Source organism: Schistocerca serialis, chromosome 1, assembly GCF_023864345.2.
Source record: "Schistocerca serialis cubense isolate TAMUIC-IGC-003099 chromosome 1, iqSchSeri2.2, whole genome shotgun sequence".
Taxonomy (NCBI): Eukaryota; Metazoa; Arthropoda; class Insecta; order Orthoptera; family Acrididae; genus Schistocerca; species Schistocerca serialis.
Window position 1 is genome coordinate 530,706,496 of NC_064638.1, and position 16,388 is coordinate 530,722,883.

Here is a 16,388-nt window from a genome sequence, read left to right on the forward strand (position 1 = left end):
ACTATAAATAACTTAAGTAACAATAAAATCAGTAACATCCTTGATAAAAACAGGATATTTGTCGCCGAATACACAGACGCTTCCGCAAATTTTCAGAAATATTCTCTAAACAGACGAGGAGAGAGATACGCGAATACTTTTAGTTTCAAATGAGAGATTTATTTTACTGAAAACAGCAGCTGATGACGCAATATGTGCACCAAAAACAAAGGAGGAAAATAAATTTAAAAAGGATTGTAGATTTGACAGCTAGCAGAAAATAGTACACCTCTTAGTCTCGTCACAGTCCAAAGACTGTGGTCTCTTTATTGTCTGAACACGTTGTTAATACAGTTGCTTTGTAATCCATCACCTGAACATTTACAGAGCAGCTACATATCTTTCTGGTGCAGCTATGAAAGTTTCTGTATCTCCATGGGTGCAGATCGTAACTTCTTCGCTGAATTATGAATAAATATTCTCTGGAAACCAGAGTAGTTTCTACGTTCTAGGAACTGAACGATACGTAAAGCAGATGTATCTACGTTTTCTGCACTACAGTGTACATTTTTACCTTTGTTATGACTTTGTACAAGCATCTATAGTGAAACAGCTAGGGGCGCATTGACATGCGGTGAAAAGTAGTTGGTGAGTTGTTAAAATTGTTTACTAACGTATTACATAATATATTACGGCGCCAGATTAATTCTGAGCAGACGTCACACTATGTCAGTGCAAACGTCACAGTCAAGAACCTGGCCAAAGATTTTCGCAGCTAGGGGCGATGGGCCTGGGAAAGCAATACCGTCCATGTATCTAACTCCTTCAAGACACGATATTCCGTCCAGAGAAAGTGAACACTCTGACGCAGGGAAACCTCACAAGGAATTCAGCCTGCAAATAGAGCAAATGTTCAAGGAAACAGTTAAGGAGCCGAAATTTTCTTCACAGAAGTTTGGGAAAACCTCACAGAAGACTGGGAAAAAACAGACTAGTATAAATGAGGAAGAGGCACTTGCTGGTATAATGAAGGATATAGGCAATGAAGTAGAATCTTTTCAGGCGCTGTACAACAACCAGTGGTTTAGCAATAAAAGTAAAACCGCAGATGTCCTGAATCCTATGCAGCATAGCACAAAGCCAGACGCACTTGCAAATACCATCGAATTGGATGAGTTTCCACTTAAAGTTCGCTCCAGCAAGGAAACACATTTTACGAAGAATGTATTGAATAAGTCGTCAATGCGAGATGCGGTCACGCAGAGCTCAAAGGTAAAGGTCCGGGAACAGGATAAAGATCTTGAAAATGAGCTAACCAGGTTAAATTTGAACCAAAAGACAATGCCTCCTTCTCCTTCAAGCACAGAATATATCACAAACGAAAAACAAGTCCAGAAAAAGACTAGTAACATGAGTTTAGCACCCGTGATGGACGATGAGCGCCAAGATTTTAAAAAGGCAACCGGCGTAATTAGCACCCAAGCGACGCAAACAGAAAATGTAGGAACTACGCCACATAACATCACACAGGCACAAGCGTCTGGAGAGGCCAACAGATCCCTTCATAATGAAGTCATGGAGGCACAGTCAGAAGTATGTGACACTGCAAATGCACTTACAGATGCTGAACGCCAGACTTTCAAAGACGCAATTAATGCCATGAATGCAGAAACTGAAAGGGAGGAGAAAAGGGCGGCAAAGACGAGTTCAAAATCGTTGGCAGCTCGCAGAAGTGGACTGGCGCACACATCAAAAGAGCACAGAAAATCTGCAGGAGCTACAGAGAAAACACCTGTCTGGTCATCGTCCACCATTGCGAGAGTAGATGTGAAAAAATATAACCGACAAAGTGTTGCAGGAAAAACAGTAGGCCTACAGTCGCTATCTACTATGAACAAACCTCAAGTTGAAAGAAGAGTGTTTGATGTCCATGCTGATAAAAAGAAAACGGCAGCTGCTGAGCCTCTAGTGAGGAGAGAAATGCAAGACAAACAAAAAGCAGCAATATATCATGGTTTTCCATACTCAAAACCAAGGTCTTTAATATCCATCCCAAATATCAAGAATGGAAATTTCCAAGCAGGATTTGTGAAACCTGTACCACTAGAAACTGGTGTGCTGCATTTAAGTCCCTCTGCACCAGTTGTTTCTAAACACTATGCAAGAAAGAATATACTTTCCACGACTTCTCAAAGTAAATTCCAAAGAAGACGTGCTCAAGCAAAGTGATAAATTACCTGCACTGTGCACCATTGTTGCAGAGAAGCACAAAAAAATTTTTCTCAGTGTATAGCAGCTCTAAATAAAGATATTATGCTTCCACAAATTTTGCAGTAAAAACTAATTTTTTTCTCTGAATCTAGTAGGAATAATGTATTCTCACAAATAATGGATATTCAAGGCTGTAGCAATATGTCAAAATGCCATCTCACATGGAGGTATACTGCCAGGATACTTTCAGGCACGTATCAGCACAAGAAATCTTTTTATATTGTAGATTTACGTTATATAACACATTTATTTAGGAATGACTTTCTATATACTTCAGGCAAAAAATAATTTAAATAACGCCATTTATTGTATACTGGTTGGAGTAACAAACAGACATGACTGTCGTATTAATATTTTGCAGTGGATAAGAAGGACATAGTCATTTAATTTTCTGAGGACAATCTGATACTGTAATGTTTTTCAATAGCAAAATACTACTTCACTCTCTGTCATAATTTTCACCAATCTTTTCCACTGAATTTTCTGGTCTTGTTTCATAAGTGGGCATGCAACCAATGTTGTGGCTGCTGTTTTTTTTTTTTTTTTTTTTTTTTTTTTTTTTTTTTTTTTTTTTTTTTTTTTTTTTTTTGGCTGTTGATAGAAGTCCATGTTTCATCACTTCTCATAATTTTATTCAAAATATTCTGGATCTCCCCTTCACAACACAGCAGAATGTTAAAGCTTATCCAATTAACTGAGTCTTATGTTTGGTACACAACATTTTAAGTTGCTAACATACACTAAATTTACAATATCCAAGAGTTTCTGTAACATTGCTGTAGAGTGCTGACCTGAATTCTTCCAGAAAGTCCTTCGTCACTTCATAAATAGTAAACCTCCAACTGTCTCATACAACTTGTTGTATTCACTGCCCGAGACGTTCACTTGCCACTGTCACCCAACCCTGGCAAACTTAGCTAATCTGATCTGTTCAGCCTTCCCTAAATTTCCTCACACTGCACCTTCACTCACGGTGCTGTGACTATATATAACGCCTCTCTCGCCGGAGGTTCAAGTTCTCCCTCGAGCATGGGTGTGTGTGTGTTGTTCTTAGCATAAGTTAGTTCAAGTAGGGTGTAAGTCTAGGGACCAATGACCTCAGCAGTTTGGTCCCTTAGGAATTCACACACATTTGAAGTATATGGACAGTCATTCTGACACATTATATCTGTCTGTTTCCAAAAATTGAATAATACTATACGACTCACACTTGACAGGTGAGCTGACTGTACACACTATGTTTACGTGCTTGCAGCCAAGCTCCAATCAAAGTGTTGGCTGTCGAATGGGAAACAGTAATTGCAAATGAGATGTTTTTTGTGTTGCATGATTCTTTGTCTTCTAGCATACAGCTGAGGATGTGGCATCATTCTGAGATGTTGAAAAATGTATTACCCTCATAGATCACAATACGATTTAGGAAACCCACTTCCTAGACTTACTAAAATGTAGTGATTTCATTATGTTCCCAGTATGCACAATTAAACCTATATTATGGTGATGAAACATATACAAAGACTCAAAGAGCGCAGGGGAGAGACAAATACTTGTACGAGAGCTAATGTGTGTGTTCATCAGCTGATCAAAGCATATTAATCTTATGGTTGTAACAGCAGAGTTCAAGAGTGATTTGTTAACCTGTTCTGTCCATACCACTGAAGAGCACCTTTGTAGGAATTCTTAAAACAAATGTTACTTGTCACAATTGATAATAGCAGTTCAAGAACACTCATAACTTTTCAATTATTCTTTTACACTAAAATAAAGTGTATATCTTTGTCTTAGGCTACTTCAACATAATCCACAGAATACAATTAATTTATTCTAAAAAGACGTAATGTCAACATTATTTAGAAAAATCATCTTGCTTAGTGACTTGCTTCAAGGAGTTGTGATGAGTTGTTGTTTCCACTTCATGCACAATATTTTGATGACCAAGCCAAATGTTTTCTTAAGGTGTTCCAAGTCTTTCTGTCATGTGTACTCATTGCCTGGAGTCCAACTGGTTGGAATCCAGACAGTGAATAGGCCCACACATAACAGCAAAACTCATGGCACATTAAGAAGATGTCAGACTCAACATATTGTGCATAACATATTGTGTATAAAAGGGAAACAACAACTCAGTGGAACATCAGAAAGCACACCATCAATTGATCACATCAAGAAAACCCAAGAGATCAAATTATCCTACATTCACCTGAAGTTAATCAAAGAAGTCCTGTCTGCAAGCCAGAAAATTCATACAGTTTACAACAGCAGAGAGTCTTTGACGTACTATGCAATTTATTGATGCATCTTGTTCCAAATTTGTTTCTTCTGTTTAACTTTTTTTTAAATCAGCACTTTGTAAATTACATATACAGTGCTGATCCCATGGCCAAGATGCTTTAGTGCATTTGGTTAGATTAGATTAAATTAGATTCAGTTTTCATTCCATAGATCAAAAAAATGAGATGATTCTTGTTCAGAGCCAAGGAAAAAATAGAATAAGAGGATAAATATAAACTGTACATGAATTAGGTCAATCCCCTTAATAACAAAATGATGAAATCCACAAATAAATAACAGCTCCAATTCTCTTTAAAGTGATTGGCATAAATTCTACATCAGTAATGCAATTGATAGATAGCAGGTAAAAATAGTGAAAGTGGTACAAAGTTCCAGCAATCATGCAATACAATTATCTTCCTCAAAATATAATATGGATAAACTACTACTCATCTGAACATCTCATGGATGATAGCAGGCGATCTACAAGAAATGAGATAATGACACAGAAATGTCAGTGACATTATATTGATAATATTTATGCAAACTATTTACTGTCCTTAACACTTCTTCTCATGTCTAGAAATTTTTAAAAAATGGAATTATCAAATTAAAAGTCATTATTTTGAAACAGTCTTAAAACGAAGTCAAGCAGCATCTATACCTTACATGTATCATCATTATTCAGTCCATGCAGTGGTTGAAGATACAGTAGCTCCTGCATCTAAAAACATGTCTAACTCATCCACATCATGCTGATATGCAATTTGAAAAGTTCTAGGTAGAAAAAGTAATTAATAATGTAGTGGAAGAAACCTGAAATTGATACATTGAGATTTTGTGGGAAAATTTAAGTGTATATTGAAAGGATAGGCAAATGGGAAATGGAGATAGTGTATTTCTCACAGTAGACAAGAAACTCAAATCCACCAGGATAGAAACTGAAGTGACACGTTAGATTGTTTTGGCAAGACTCAGTACCAGGCACAGGCATAAAATGATAATTGGATCCTCCTATCACCCACCAGACTCATCTCCTGATGTAACAGAAAACTTTAGAGAGAATCTCAGTTCACTTGTACGTAAGTTCCCCAATCATACCATAATTGTTTGTAGGACTTTAATCATCCAACAACTAATTGGAAAAACTACTGTTCTTAATTGAGATCATGACAACACATCTTGTGAAACAGTACTAACGGCCGTCTCTGAAAACTACCTAGAAAATATAGTTGGAAACCCCACCCATGATAAAAATATATTGGATCTAATGGCAATAGATAGATCTGACCTCTTTGAGGACATCCACATCGAAGCTGGTATCAGTGACCATGATGAGGTTGTGGCAACAATGATTACCAAAGTACAAAGGACAATGAAAACAAGCAGAAAGATATATGTTCAGTAAACTAGATAAAAAATCAGTAGTGCTGTATCTCACTGAGGGACTTGAAACTTTAAGCACAGGGCAGAAGCATGTAGAGGAACTATGGCTCAAGTTTAAAAGGTAGTCGATCACACACTGGATAGGTATGTACCCAGCAGAACAGTCCATAACAAGAGGGAATCTCCTTGGTATACAGTTATTGCAAAGAAACTTTTAAGAAAACAGAGACTAATGCATAATAGGTGTAAAATAAAGTGTTGGGCTATACATAGAGATAAGCTGAATGAAATGCATTAAATAGAGATATAGTGAAGGAAACGCATTTAGCTGTTAAGAGAGCAAGGCGAGATGCCTCAATGACTACTGTAGCACAATTTTGTCTAATGACCTTTCACAGAAACCAAAGAAATTCTGGTCATGTGTAAAGACTGTTAGTATCACCAAAGTTAGGGTCCAGTCCCTAGTGAACAAGACAGGATCTGAAACTGAGGGTACCAAAGCAAAAGCTGGAATGCTTAACTCCATTTTCAAATTTTCCTTTACAGTGGAAAACACAGGAGAACTACCCCACTTTATTCCTCGTGTATCTGAAAAGATGAATGAAATAAGTACTAGTGTCAGTGGTGTTGAGAAACAGCTGAAATTGTTAAAAGTGAAGAAAATTCCAGGGTCCGATGGAACCCCTACTAGTGTCTATATTTAATTTGCAGCTGAGTTAGCCCTCTTCTAAATAAACTCTATCATAGGTTCCTCAAACAAAAAACCAAGCCCAGTTCTTGGAAAAAAGTACACGTCACACCTGTCTACAAAAAGGATAGTAGAAGTGATCCACAAAACAACCGCTCAATATCCTTGACATTGATTTGTTGTAGGATCTAAGAACTCTTGCATGCCATCCTTGTATAGGACAGTAAAATGGGTAACTTTTCAAAAGTCTCAGAATGAAGATATCTCACTACAGTATGACAGTGTTGACAGAAGGCAGCTGCAATGAAAACATTTTGCCACCGAGACTGGGTCAGGGCAAAACACAACAGTGATGTTTCTGGCGAGCCAGGCAGCATTCTTCAGTAAACTTAGTGGGCCAGAGCAGCCAAACCTTCATTATATGACATAAGAAAGGCTAAGGTGAATGCAACAAACAGTACCAAGAGCTTTTTGAACCAGTTCTATACTACAACACTCATTAAGCAAGCACAGCAGATACCTTCATAATAGCAAGCCCTATGCAGTCATGGTGAATTATATAAAGTAAACATTATCCAGTACTTTGCTCCTTAAGTACCCCACCAGTTTAGCTAGTAAGGCAGTCAGTCAAACGGATCAATGGCGTTCATGACGTTCACATTCAATTACCTTGTGGTAGTTTGATACATCAGTCCATCTGCTCTCTCGTTATGGTGATCTTTGAACTGACTTAATGTCTAGTTTTGTTCTGTGTTGTCATGTTTCGTGATCACAAAGTGGATAAAATATATCACTATGATAAAGTGGCGTTAAATGTTATTATTTCACCATAATATCGTTAGTTGCCACACTGATCACCCAGTGTTACACGTTTCTTGTGAATCCAGCAATTTGGACAATTTCTGTGATCAAAATAGCGAAGGATAATGTAGCCAACAATAACAATGACACATGCAGCAACTGACTCTGTCCACCAGTTCTACACCTACACATATGTCTTCTGCTTCAATTTGCCACCATTGTTCTTTGAATCATGTGAAAATAGAAAACTGTGGCCAATTTTCATTGGCATCATCACAACTGGCTCAACAAAGTGCACAGATAATGTACATTGCTGCACATTCTCTTACACCCTGTGAGCATTTTGTAGGAAAATTTTCTCATTACACCACTCCATCGGCAGGTTTCTGTGCATGCGATAATGCTGCTTTGTCACAAAATCCATTTGTTATACTTTCTAATTCTAACTTACAAATGACGCTGTCAGTTCTGCGTGCTGTGGTGCCATATTGCTAGCAGATTCAAATAACCTTGTCAAATTCAACTATAAACCACAAGTTTTCAGTTCAGTGCAACATCATAATGTGTATTTGTTTGTTTTTTGTGTGCCTTCTCATGTATTTGAATCTAAGGATTTTAACCTCACACTCGTCCGAGCTATTCACTTACCCGAAGATTTGTCAACAGCTCTCATCGAGCTTTTATTGACTAGGATGGGATACTGTGAAATGTCATTCTATGCAACTGTCCACAGTCCCTCCCTTCCCCTCCTATTCAGATTCTGCTCTCCCATGCCAGTCGTCCCCTATGCTAACTGACGTGGCCGAAAGATTACGTTGTGTCTTCCCTAATCACCTCCCCAATACAATTCCCTTCTCCTTTTGTTCCTACACCATGCTCCACACTCCCAGGGGGGGGGGGGGGGGGCTTGTGACAGTTCAATACATCAGTCTGTGTGAACTCTCTTGATGATGATTGATGATCTTCGAACTGACTTGATGTCTAGTTTTGTTCTGTGTTGTTACATTTTGTGATCATGAAGTGAATAAAGTATATGTCAACTAATTACAAAATCCAGTCCAAATGCCAAAAATAAAATAAAAAAATACGTTCATTGTCAAAATATGGGCTACGTGCCTAACCTTCATCAGTAAAAACCAGGCTATCTACTAATCAGTGTGGAAGTGGTGTAAAACATTGCCACCAGAATGTGCCAGGTGCTAAGTACCACCTGTTCAGAAACAAAATCTGGGCTATGTGCCCATGCTGTTGTTTTTAGTTTGAGGTTCGATCGTGTTCCAGTTGCAGTGATTAGTCCTGTCTTTTGTGTTTACTATTGTGGTTTATGCGATGGGTGAAACAAGAAAAGTCAGAAAAGGGGTGAAGGTAGTGTTTCCCAAATAAATAAGAAGCTAAGAGCTGAGGTAAAACCATAAAGATCAATAAAAAAAGTTACTGTACCTCAAAAACAACCTCCACCTGATGAGGTAAAAGTATATAGTAACTTAACACCTTAGAACTAAGGCTGTTTTGAAGAACTTCGCTTGATTATGATTTTTCTGTGACATTTTAAGCTAACCTGTGTTTAGATTATGCAGACCGCCATGTTTGACTTTGCTTCTGGGTTATAGTAGTCCTACTAACTGTGCAGAGTAACAAACAAACAGGTTATTTGTGGCAGTCACAAATTATTTAATGCCTCTAATTTCCGTGCTTGTTTGCTGTAGGTTATACGCCAGTGGCGCTATCAATGTAAAATAAACATATTCAATCAGTTCTATGAACTAGGTGATAATGTTAAGCAAAACTCTTATTTGATGGGAAACATAAGTGTATGTAATGTTAGAAGAAGACACCATGGTTCTTACGAAGAACCTGAGGAGAGTCACCGACAGGCTAGGGTTTTTTTATACAGTTCCTGATGATAAAGGTGGACATTTTCAAATTTGCAAAAAAAACCTTTCTGGAAATACACAAAATTACCAGGCGAAGAGTGGAAACCTTGATAAAAGAAAAAAAGAGTGGTGATGTTACCTACGTTGAACGTAGGAGAAATAAAAACAAAGGAAATATACAGCTGATGACGTAAAATGCATTGTTGAACACATCAAAAGTTTCCCCAAGGACAAAAGCCCTTACACAAGGGCTAAACGCTATTTTTAAGCCAAGATTTAAATTACAGCAGAATGTATGAAGCTTTTTTTCACCACCCAAGGAAAGATACCTGTAACATGTGTGATCTGCTTAAAAGTAAAATGTTGAATGAGTTAACCAATAGTGCCGTACATCCTACTTCACTAGAATTTCATGGCAGACATGATTAAAAAGCTATAACAGAGATGAAGCATGATCACCTGTATTCTACCACTCCCTTAAGTGATACATGCACAGTATCCATAGATTTACAACAGGTTTTCTGTTTGCCAACATTATCACACTGCCAAATGTATTACTTACATCAACTTTCTTGTTACAATTTGGGATTGCATATGGCAGATACTAATAAAGGTTTTAAGTTTCTTTGGCACGAGGGCATGAGTGGCAGTGGAGGCAATGAAATAGCGAGCTGTGTGTTAAGGGGCATTTTTAAAAAAAAAACATTAGTAGTGTGGTCTGACAACAGCTGCAGCCAAAACAAAAATCAAATGGTATTGTTCCTATGGGTATACTTGGTCTGTGATGATTTCTTTGATGAAGTTCACCACAAGTATGTCACCTCTGGACACTCATACCTACCCTGTGATCGAGACTTTGCTCTAATTGAAAAAAGAAAAAGAGTAGAAAAATTTGAAGTTCCTTTGGATCTTGTGAGAGTTTTGTGTAATGCCAATAGCAAAACTCCTTTTCTAACCACTGTGATAAACAATGATGATTTTTATGACTTCTCCAAAGTAGCAAAGAACACCTCATCACGAAAAAGTTAGAAATTTCCAAGGCTGTTTGGCTCAAAGTTTCCAAAATCAACCCAGGAAAAGTGCTTACAACAAAAAAACATTCAATGAAGTTGAAACATTGATGCAAACAAATATATTCAAAAAAGGTGTGAAGATGGAAACCAGCTTGAACTAACAGCCAGATTGAAAACTGAGAAGAAGGACTTAAAAAGATTATACCTTATCTCAAACAAACAAAAAAAACTGTTTTACCAATATCTGACTGAGTAAACACAGCAGTGTTTATGGACTGTAACATTGTAATATTTTGCATATAAAATAGTGGTAGATTAATACAAAATTTAACTTTTTAAACTTTGTAAAAGGCATTTATTTTGAAATAAAACTTTTAAGAACACAGTAATGTGCCTGATTTTGTCTTTGTTCTTTAACTAGTTTGTTTGCTAACACAGCACTTCTGTAGGCCTAACTGACTTTTCATAATAATATAGCTATCACAGAACAACTGTAAACAGTAGTTACCAGATTTTTATAATAGTAAAATTATTATTATTATTATTATCCTTCACACACCCCTTTATTTACATATATAAGTGGTAGACTTAGCCCAGGCTTTGTGTTAGAGAGGTTGGCACATAGCCCTGTTCTTGTTTTGTTCCATCAACAATTTTTGTTGTTGTTAAATGTTTTACAGTAACTTAACTGTAAAAATGTTTGTAGATTAACTGTCTTCACTTGTTTAGGCTATAAAAAATAAGGAATGCTTTTTGGAAGTTTTTTGCTATTTCCTCAAAACAGCAGTTGTGGCACTTACCACGGATTTTATGATTAGTCGACATGTCATTACGATAAAGTGGTGTTAAATGTTATTATTTCACCATAATATCATTATTCGCTGCAACCTAATTGCAGTGAAGTACCATTTGGCACAAGTCTGTTGTAGATTTCCTGCAAGATATGGACAACAACATCTGCCACTGGGAGAGACGGCTTCCTTGCCATAGTCAACAGTCACAGAGTTCAACACCACAGTCTGCCTCTGTCGCAGGTGGGCGGACCTGGAAGTCTCCCGTTCCCACAAGGATCAGGACACAAGCATTCCTAACAATCTGGCAGACTGAACAGAGCCTGCCTTGATGGCAGGCCAATATCGTCGAACTTCATGGCTACACGCAACTATCATCGGGATACGACGGATGACGAAGAAGAGTGATGAGCAGGGGGGGACAGGAGGGGAGGGGAGGACAGAGTACCTTCTCCTCAAGTCATCGTCTCCAAGTTCAATATGCATGATGCCATCACTCACTGCCAAGGTGTCATGGTACAGCCAGTGCTGGGGTCACTGCAAGCAGTGAAGCCCCGGTGTCAGCTGCCTTGAGCGGGCTGAATGCCACATGATGTGATTCCTGAGCAGGCATTGACAGATGATGCTAATCATTAGTCAATATGCCACTTATTTTTTATGGAAATAAATAACTAATTCTGAATCTTCTTTCACTGTGCCTACCAAGGACCACAGGTCACTACTATCCTTCAGAGGAAAACTGGCATGGAGTGAACTGGGAGAACGTCTCCTGACACGGAACCAACTCTACTGATGCCCTTCCAATAGTCACCTCTTGCAGAACATATTCTCAGCTCAAACATGATGAGGTACATTGAACAGAATGCTCTCCTCAGTGCCAACCAGCATGGGATCAAGGCAGTCACATAGATGCAGTATTTCCAAAAAGCATTTGACTCAGTACCACACCTATGCTTATTGTCAAAAGTGCAGTCATATGGGGTGTGAAGTGAAATTTGTAACTGGAATGAGAACTTTTTGGTAGGGAGAATGCGCATTGTGTTATCTTGGATGGAGAGTTAGGTGTAGAAATAACATCAGATGTGCTCCAGGGAAGTGTGTTGGGACCCATCCTTCAGCCTTGCACACATTATTAATAGTAACATCGGGCTTTGTGAAGATGATGCAGTTACCTATAATGACGTATTATATGAAAGAAACTGCACTAATATTCAGTAAGATCTTGGTAAGATTTCAAAGTGAATAAAAGATTAGAAACTTGTTTTAAATGTTCAGAAATGTAAAATTGTCACTTCAGAAATGAAAAAAGCATCGTATCCTATGGCTATAATATCAGTGAGTCACTGTTGGAATCAGCCAACTGTTACAAATACCTCAGTGCAACACTTAGAGGAGTATGAAATGGAATGATCACTTAGGCTCAGTTGTGTATAAAGCAGGTGGAAGACTTTGGCTTATTGGTAGAATACTGGGGAAGAGCAATCAGTCTTACAAATCACTCATGCGACCCATCCTAGAGTACTGCTCAAGCGTGTGAGACCCATACCAAATAGGACTATCGGGGGATATTGAATGTATACAGAAAGGGCAACACAAATAGTCATAGGTTTGTTTGACTCTTGGAAGAATGTCACAGAGATACTGAAGGAACTGAACTGGAAGACTCTTGAAGATAGATGTAAACTATCTCCAGAAAGTCTGTTAACAAAATTGCAGGAACCAGCTTTAAGTGATGACTCCAGGAAAATACCAAAACTCTTATGTATCACTCACATAGGGATTGTGAGGATAACACTAGAATAATTACTGCATGTAGGGAGGCAGTTAAAGACTCATTCTTTGTTTGCTCCATACAGTGCACCTCACAGTGATTTGCAGAATACAGATGTGGATGCAGATGTAAAGTTAACCACTGAACATACAGTTAAATGATTGACAGACACCTAAACCAAATTTTGAACAACAGCTTTCTTCAAAGCTAAGTAAAAGAAGAAAGAAAACACATACATACACAGTTACATTTGCCAGGTCAACTACATTTTCTTGGTGTTGGCATGCATCTGTGTCACGTAGTGTGAGTGAGAGGATCCAGGACACAGGGAGGTGATGCAACAGGTGGACGGAAAGACAACAAGAATGTGGGATAAGAATGTGGCCCATCCTGGCACAGACAGGCAGCTGCATGCAGCATGTAATAATGTGATGAGTGGGTTGAAAGGGGTGTAATGATGGGCTAGACATATCAGAGGCAGGGAAAGGTGGCAGAGAGAAAAATGTGAATGTAGAGCAGTAGTGTGAAAAAGGGAGCATGGGAACAGGGTTGGAGATAAATGAGGGAAAGGAGCTAGCAGACACTGATGCCAGGATTGAAGGATGTGTTCTAAGAACAAAACCTATCTAACTAATTAGGAGAAGTTGTTATTGAGGGGAAGGGGATGCAAATGACATGGGTTATGAAGCAGCCAATGAAGTTGAGCATGTTTTACTGAGCAGCACGTTCTACCAGTGGATGACAAACTTTGCTCTTGACCACAGTTTGGCTGTGGTCTTACACTTGGGTGGACAGCTGTATGTGATCATGTCCAATTAAAAGGCACATTTTCAGTTTGATTGTAAGTCTGTTGACTGCTCTAGTTATGAGTTGTTACATTCATAGTATGCGTGTGTATCAATGTCAACTGATATTTTCAGATCTGCACTAGTGTTATTCCAAATCATTTTCAGGAGGGCTTCCTTTCTGCATATTTCTTGTTTTATTATGCCATTTTTCCACTTTCCAGTGTGACAGCTTTTTTGCAATTAAATTAAATATAGCAGACAGATCCTTCTAGCACTGCAAATGGAGTTATCTATTACCATCACATTCTGCATTTGTAATCACAACAGGTAATGAGTTCACACTAATTCTTTTTAAATTTACAGTTACCACTCCTTTCCACCAACCATTTCAATTCTGGAAAGATTAATATTTTTTTCCAATGCTCAACATGGTTTTCAAAAGCCTAAGTTTGTAGTATTTGTCATGCGTCTCTCTGGACAATAACTTAGATCCACTTGATTACAAGAAAAAATGGAAACAGTTGACTGAGCTCTTCCTGGATTTAAAAAAGGCATTTGGAGTGAGAAATCACTTCCATTCTATAGCATCAGAATTCATGCACTGATTGGGGCCCTGTGTTTCAGAAAGCAGCAGAAATTAGACTTTGTGATAACAACTCTAGTAGAGACATCAGTGATACACTTAGGAAAGCAGGGATGTATGCAGCTGATAAAGAAAGAGTGGTGTAGTTGGCTGCAAGCAAATGCAGGACAGTGAGCACAATTGTTATCTATGTACACTCCTGGAAATTGAAAGAAGAACACCGTGAATTCATTGTCCCAGGAAGGGGAAACTTTATTGACACATTCCTGGGGTCAGATACATCACATGATCACACTGACAGAACCACAGGCACATAGACACAGGCAACAGAGCATGCACAATGTCGGCACTAGTACAGTGTATATCCACCTTTCGCAGCAATGCAGGCTGCTATTCTCCCATGGAGACGATCGTAGAGATGCTAGATGTAGTCCTGTGGAACGGCTTGCCATGCCATTTCCACCTGGCGCCTCAGTTGGACCAGCGTTCGTGCTGGACGTGCAGACCGCATGAGACGACGCTTCATCCAGTCCCAAACATGCTCAATGGGGGACAGATCCGGAGATCTTGCTGGCCAGGGTAGTTGACTTACACCTTCTAGAGCACGTTGGGTGGCACGGGATACATGCGGACGTGCATTGTCCTGTTGCAACAGCAAGTTCCCTTGCCGGTCTAGGAATGGTAGAACGATGGGTTCGATGACGGTTTGGATGTACCGTGCACTATTCAGTGTCCCCTCGACGATCACCAGTGGTGTACGGCCAGTGTAGGAGATCGCTCCCCACACCATGATGCCGGGTGTTGGCCCTGTGTGCCTCGGTCGTATGCAGTCCTGATTGTGGCGCTCACCTGCATGGCGCCAAACACGCATACGACCATCATTGGCACCAAGGCAGAAGCGACTCTCATCACTGAAGACGACACGTCTCCATTCGTCCCTCCATTCACGCCTGTCGCGACCCCACTGGAGGCGGGCTGCACGATGTTGGGGCGTGAGCGGAAGATGGCCTAACGGTGTGCGGGACCGTAGCCCAGCTTCATGGAGACGGTTGCGAATGGTCCTCGCCGATACCCCAGGAGCAACAGTGTCCCTAATTTGCTGGGAAGTGGTGGTGCGGTCCCCTACGGCACTGCGTAGGATCCTACGGTCTTGGCGTGCATCCGTGCGTCGCTGCGGTCCGGTCCCAGGTCGACGGGCACGTGCACCTTCCGCCGACCACTGGCGACAACATCGATGTACTGTGGAGACCTCACGCCCCACGTGTTGAGCAATTCGGCGGTACGTCCACCCGGCCTCCCGCATGCCCACTATACGCCCTCGCTCAAAGTCCGTCAACTGCACATACGGTTCACGTCCACGCTGTCGCGGCATGCTACCAGTGTTAAAGACTGCGATGGAGCTCCGTATGCCACGGCAAACTGGCTGACACTGACGGCGGCGGTGCACAAATGCTGCGCAGCTAGCGCCATTCGACGGCCAACACCGCGGTTCCTGGTGTGTCCGCTGTGCCGTGCGTGTGATCATTGCTTGTACAGCCCTCTCGCAGTGTCCGGAGCAAGTATGGTGGGTCTGACACACCGGTGTCAATGTGTTCTTTTTTCCATTTCCAGGAGTGTACATAGAGAATTGTACCTCAGCATGTACCATCTCCAAGACGTAATCTTGCCAAACAGATGCTGTCCTCTGGAACAAAAGTGAGTGCCTTTGCAGTTTCACAACAGACAGTCCCTCATCATGATGATGATGGAAACAATTGGCTCATATATTGCAATAAGACTGAAAACAGCAGACATCAAATTCCAAATTTAAAAATAATCTTAAGCAAATTCTTTTGTAAATCTTTTTGTATGGTAAACAGAACAAGAAGGCAGTGAGATTGAATTTGCAGACTTGCCTGTGGTCCAGGAGAATTTATTCATGCTGATGTATGTGAAAAGATGCCACACACATCATTAGATGGACTTCAGTGTTTATAGAGGTAATTGTACTTTACAAGGATTTGTACATTTTCTCGAGGATAAAAGTAATGCTGCTTCTGTGTTAATAGAGTTTCAACAGTTGATGGAAAACCATTCATGAAACAAGCTTAAAGTCATTAGTACTGACCATGGGACAGAATTTCTTAATGCTCAACTTCACAATAATTTCAAGGAGACTGGTATCATTTATGA

At 39.7% G+C, this 16,388-nt stretch overlaps 1 protein-coding gene across 1 annotated transcript in view; it reads right to left on the reverse strand.

Moving 5' to 3' along the window:
• LOC126411497 (dynein axonemal intermediate chain 4) overlaps nt 1-791 on the reverse strand; it is a 66,878-nt gene extending 66,087 nt beyond the window's left edge. Inside the window, exon 1 of the mRNA XM_050081371.1 lies at nt 785-791. Coding sequence (XP_049937328.1) covers nt 785-791 — 7 coding nt within the window. The remainder of the gene's footprint in view (nt 1-784) is intronic.
• Between the last annotated feature and the right edge of the window lie 15,597 nt (nt 792-16,388).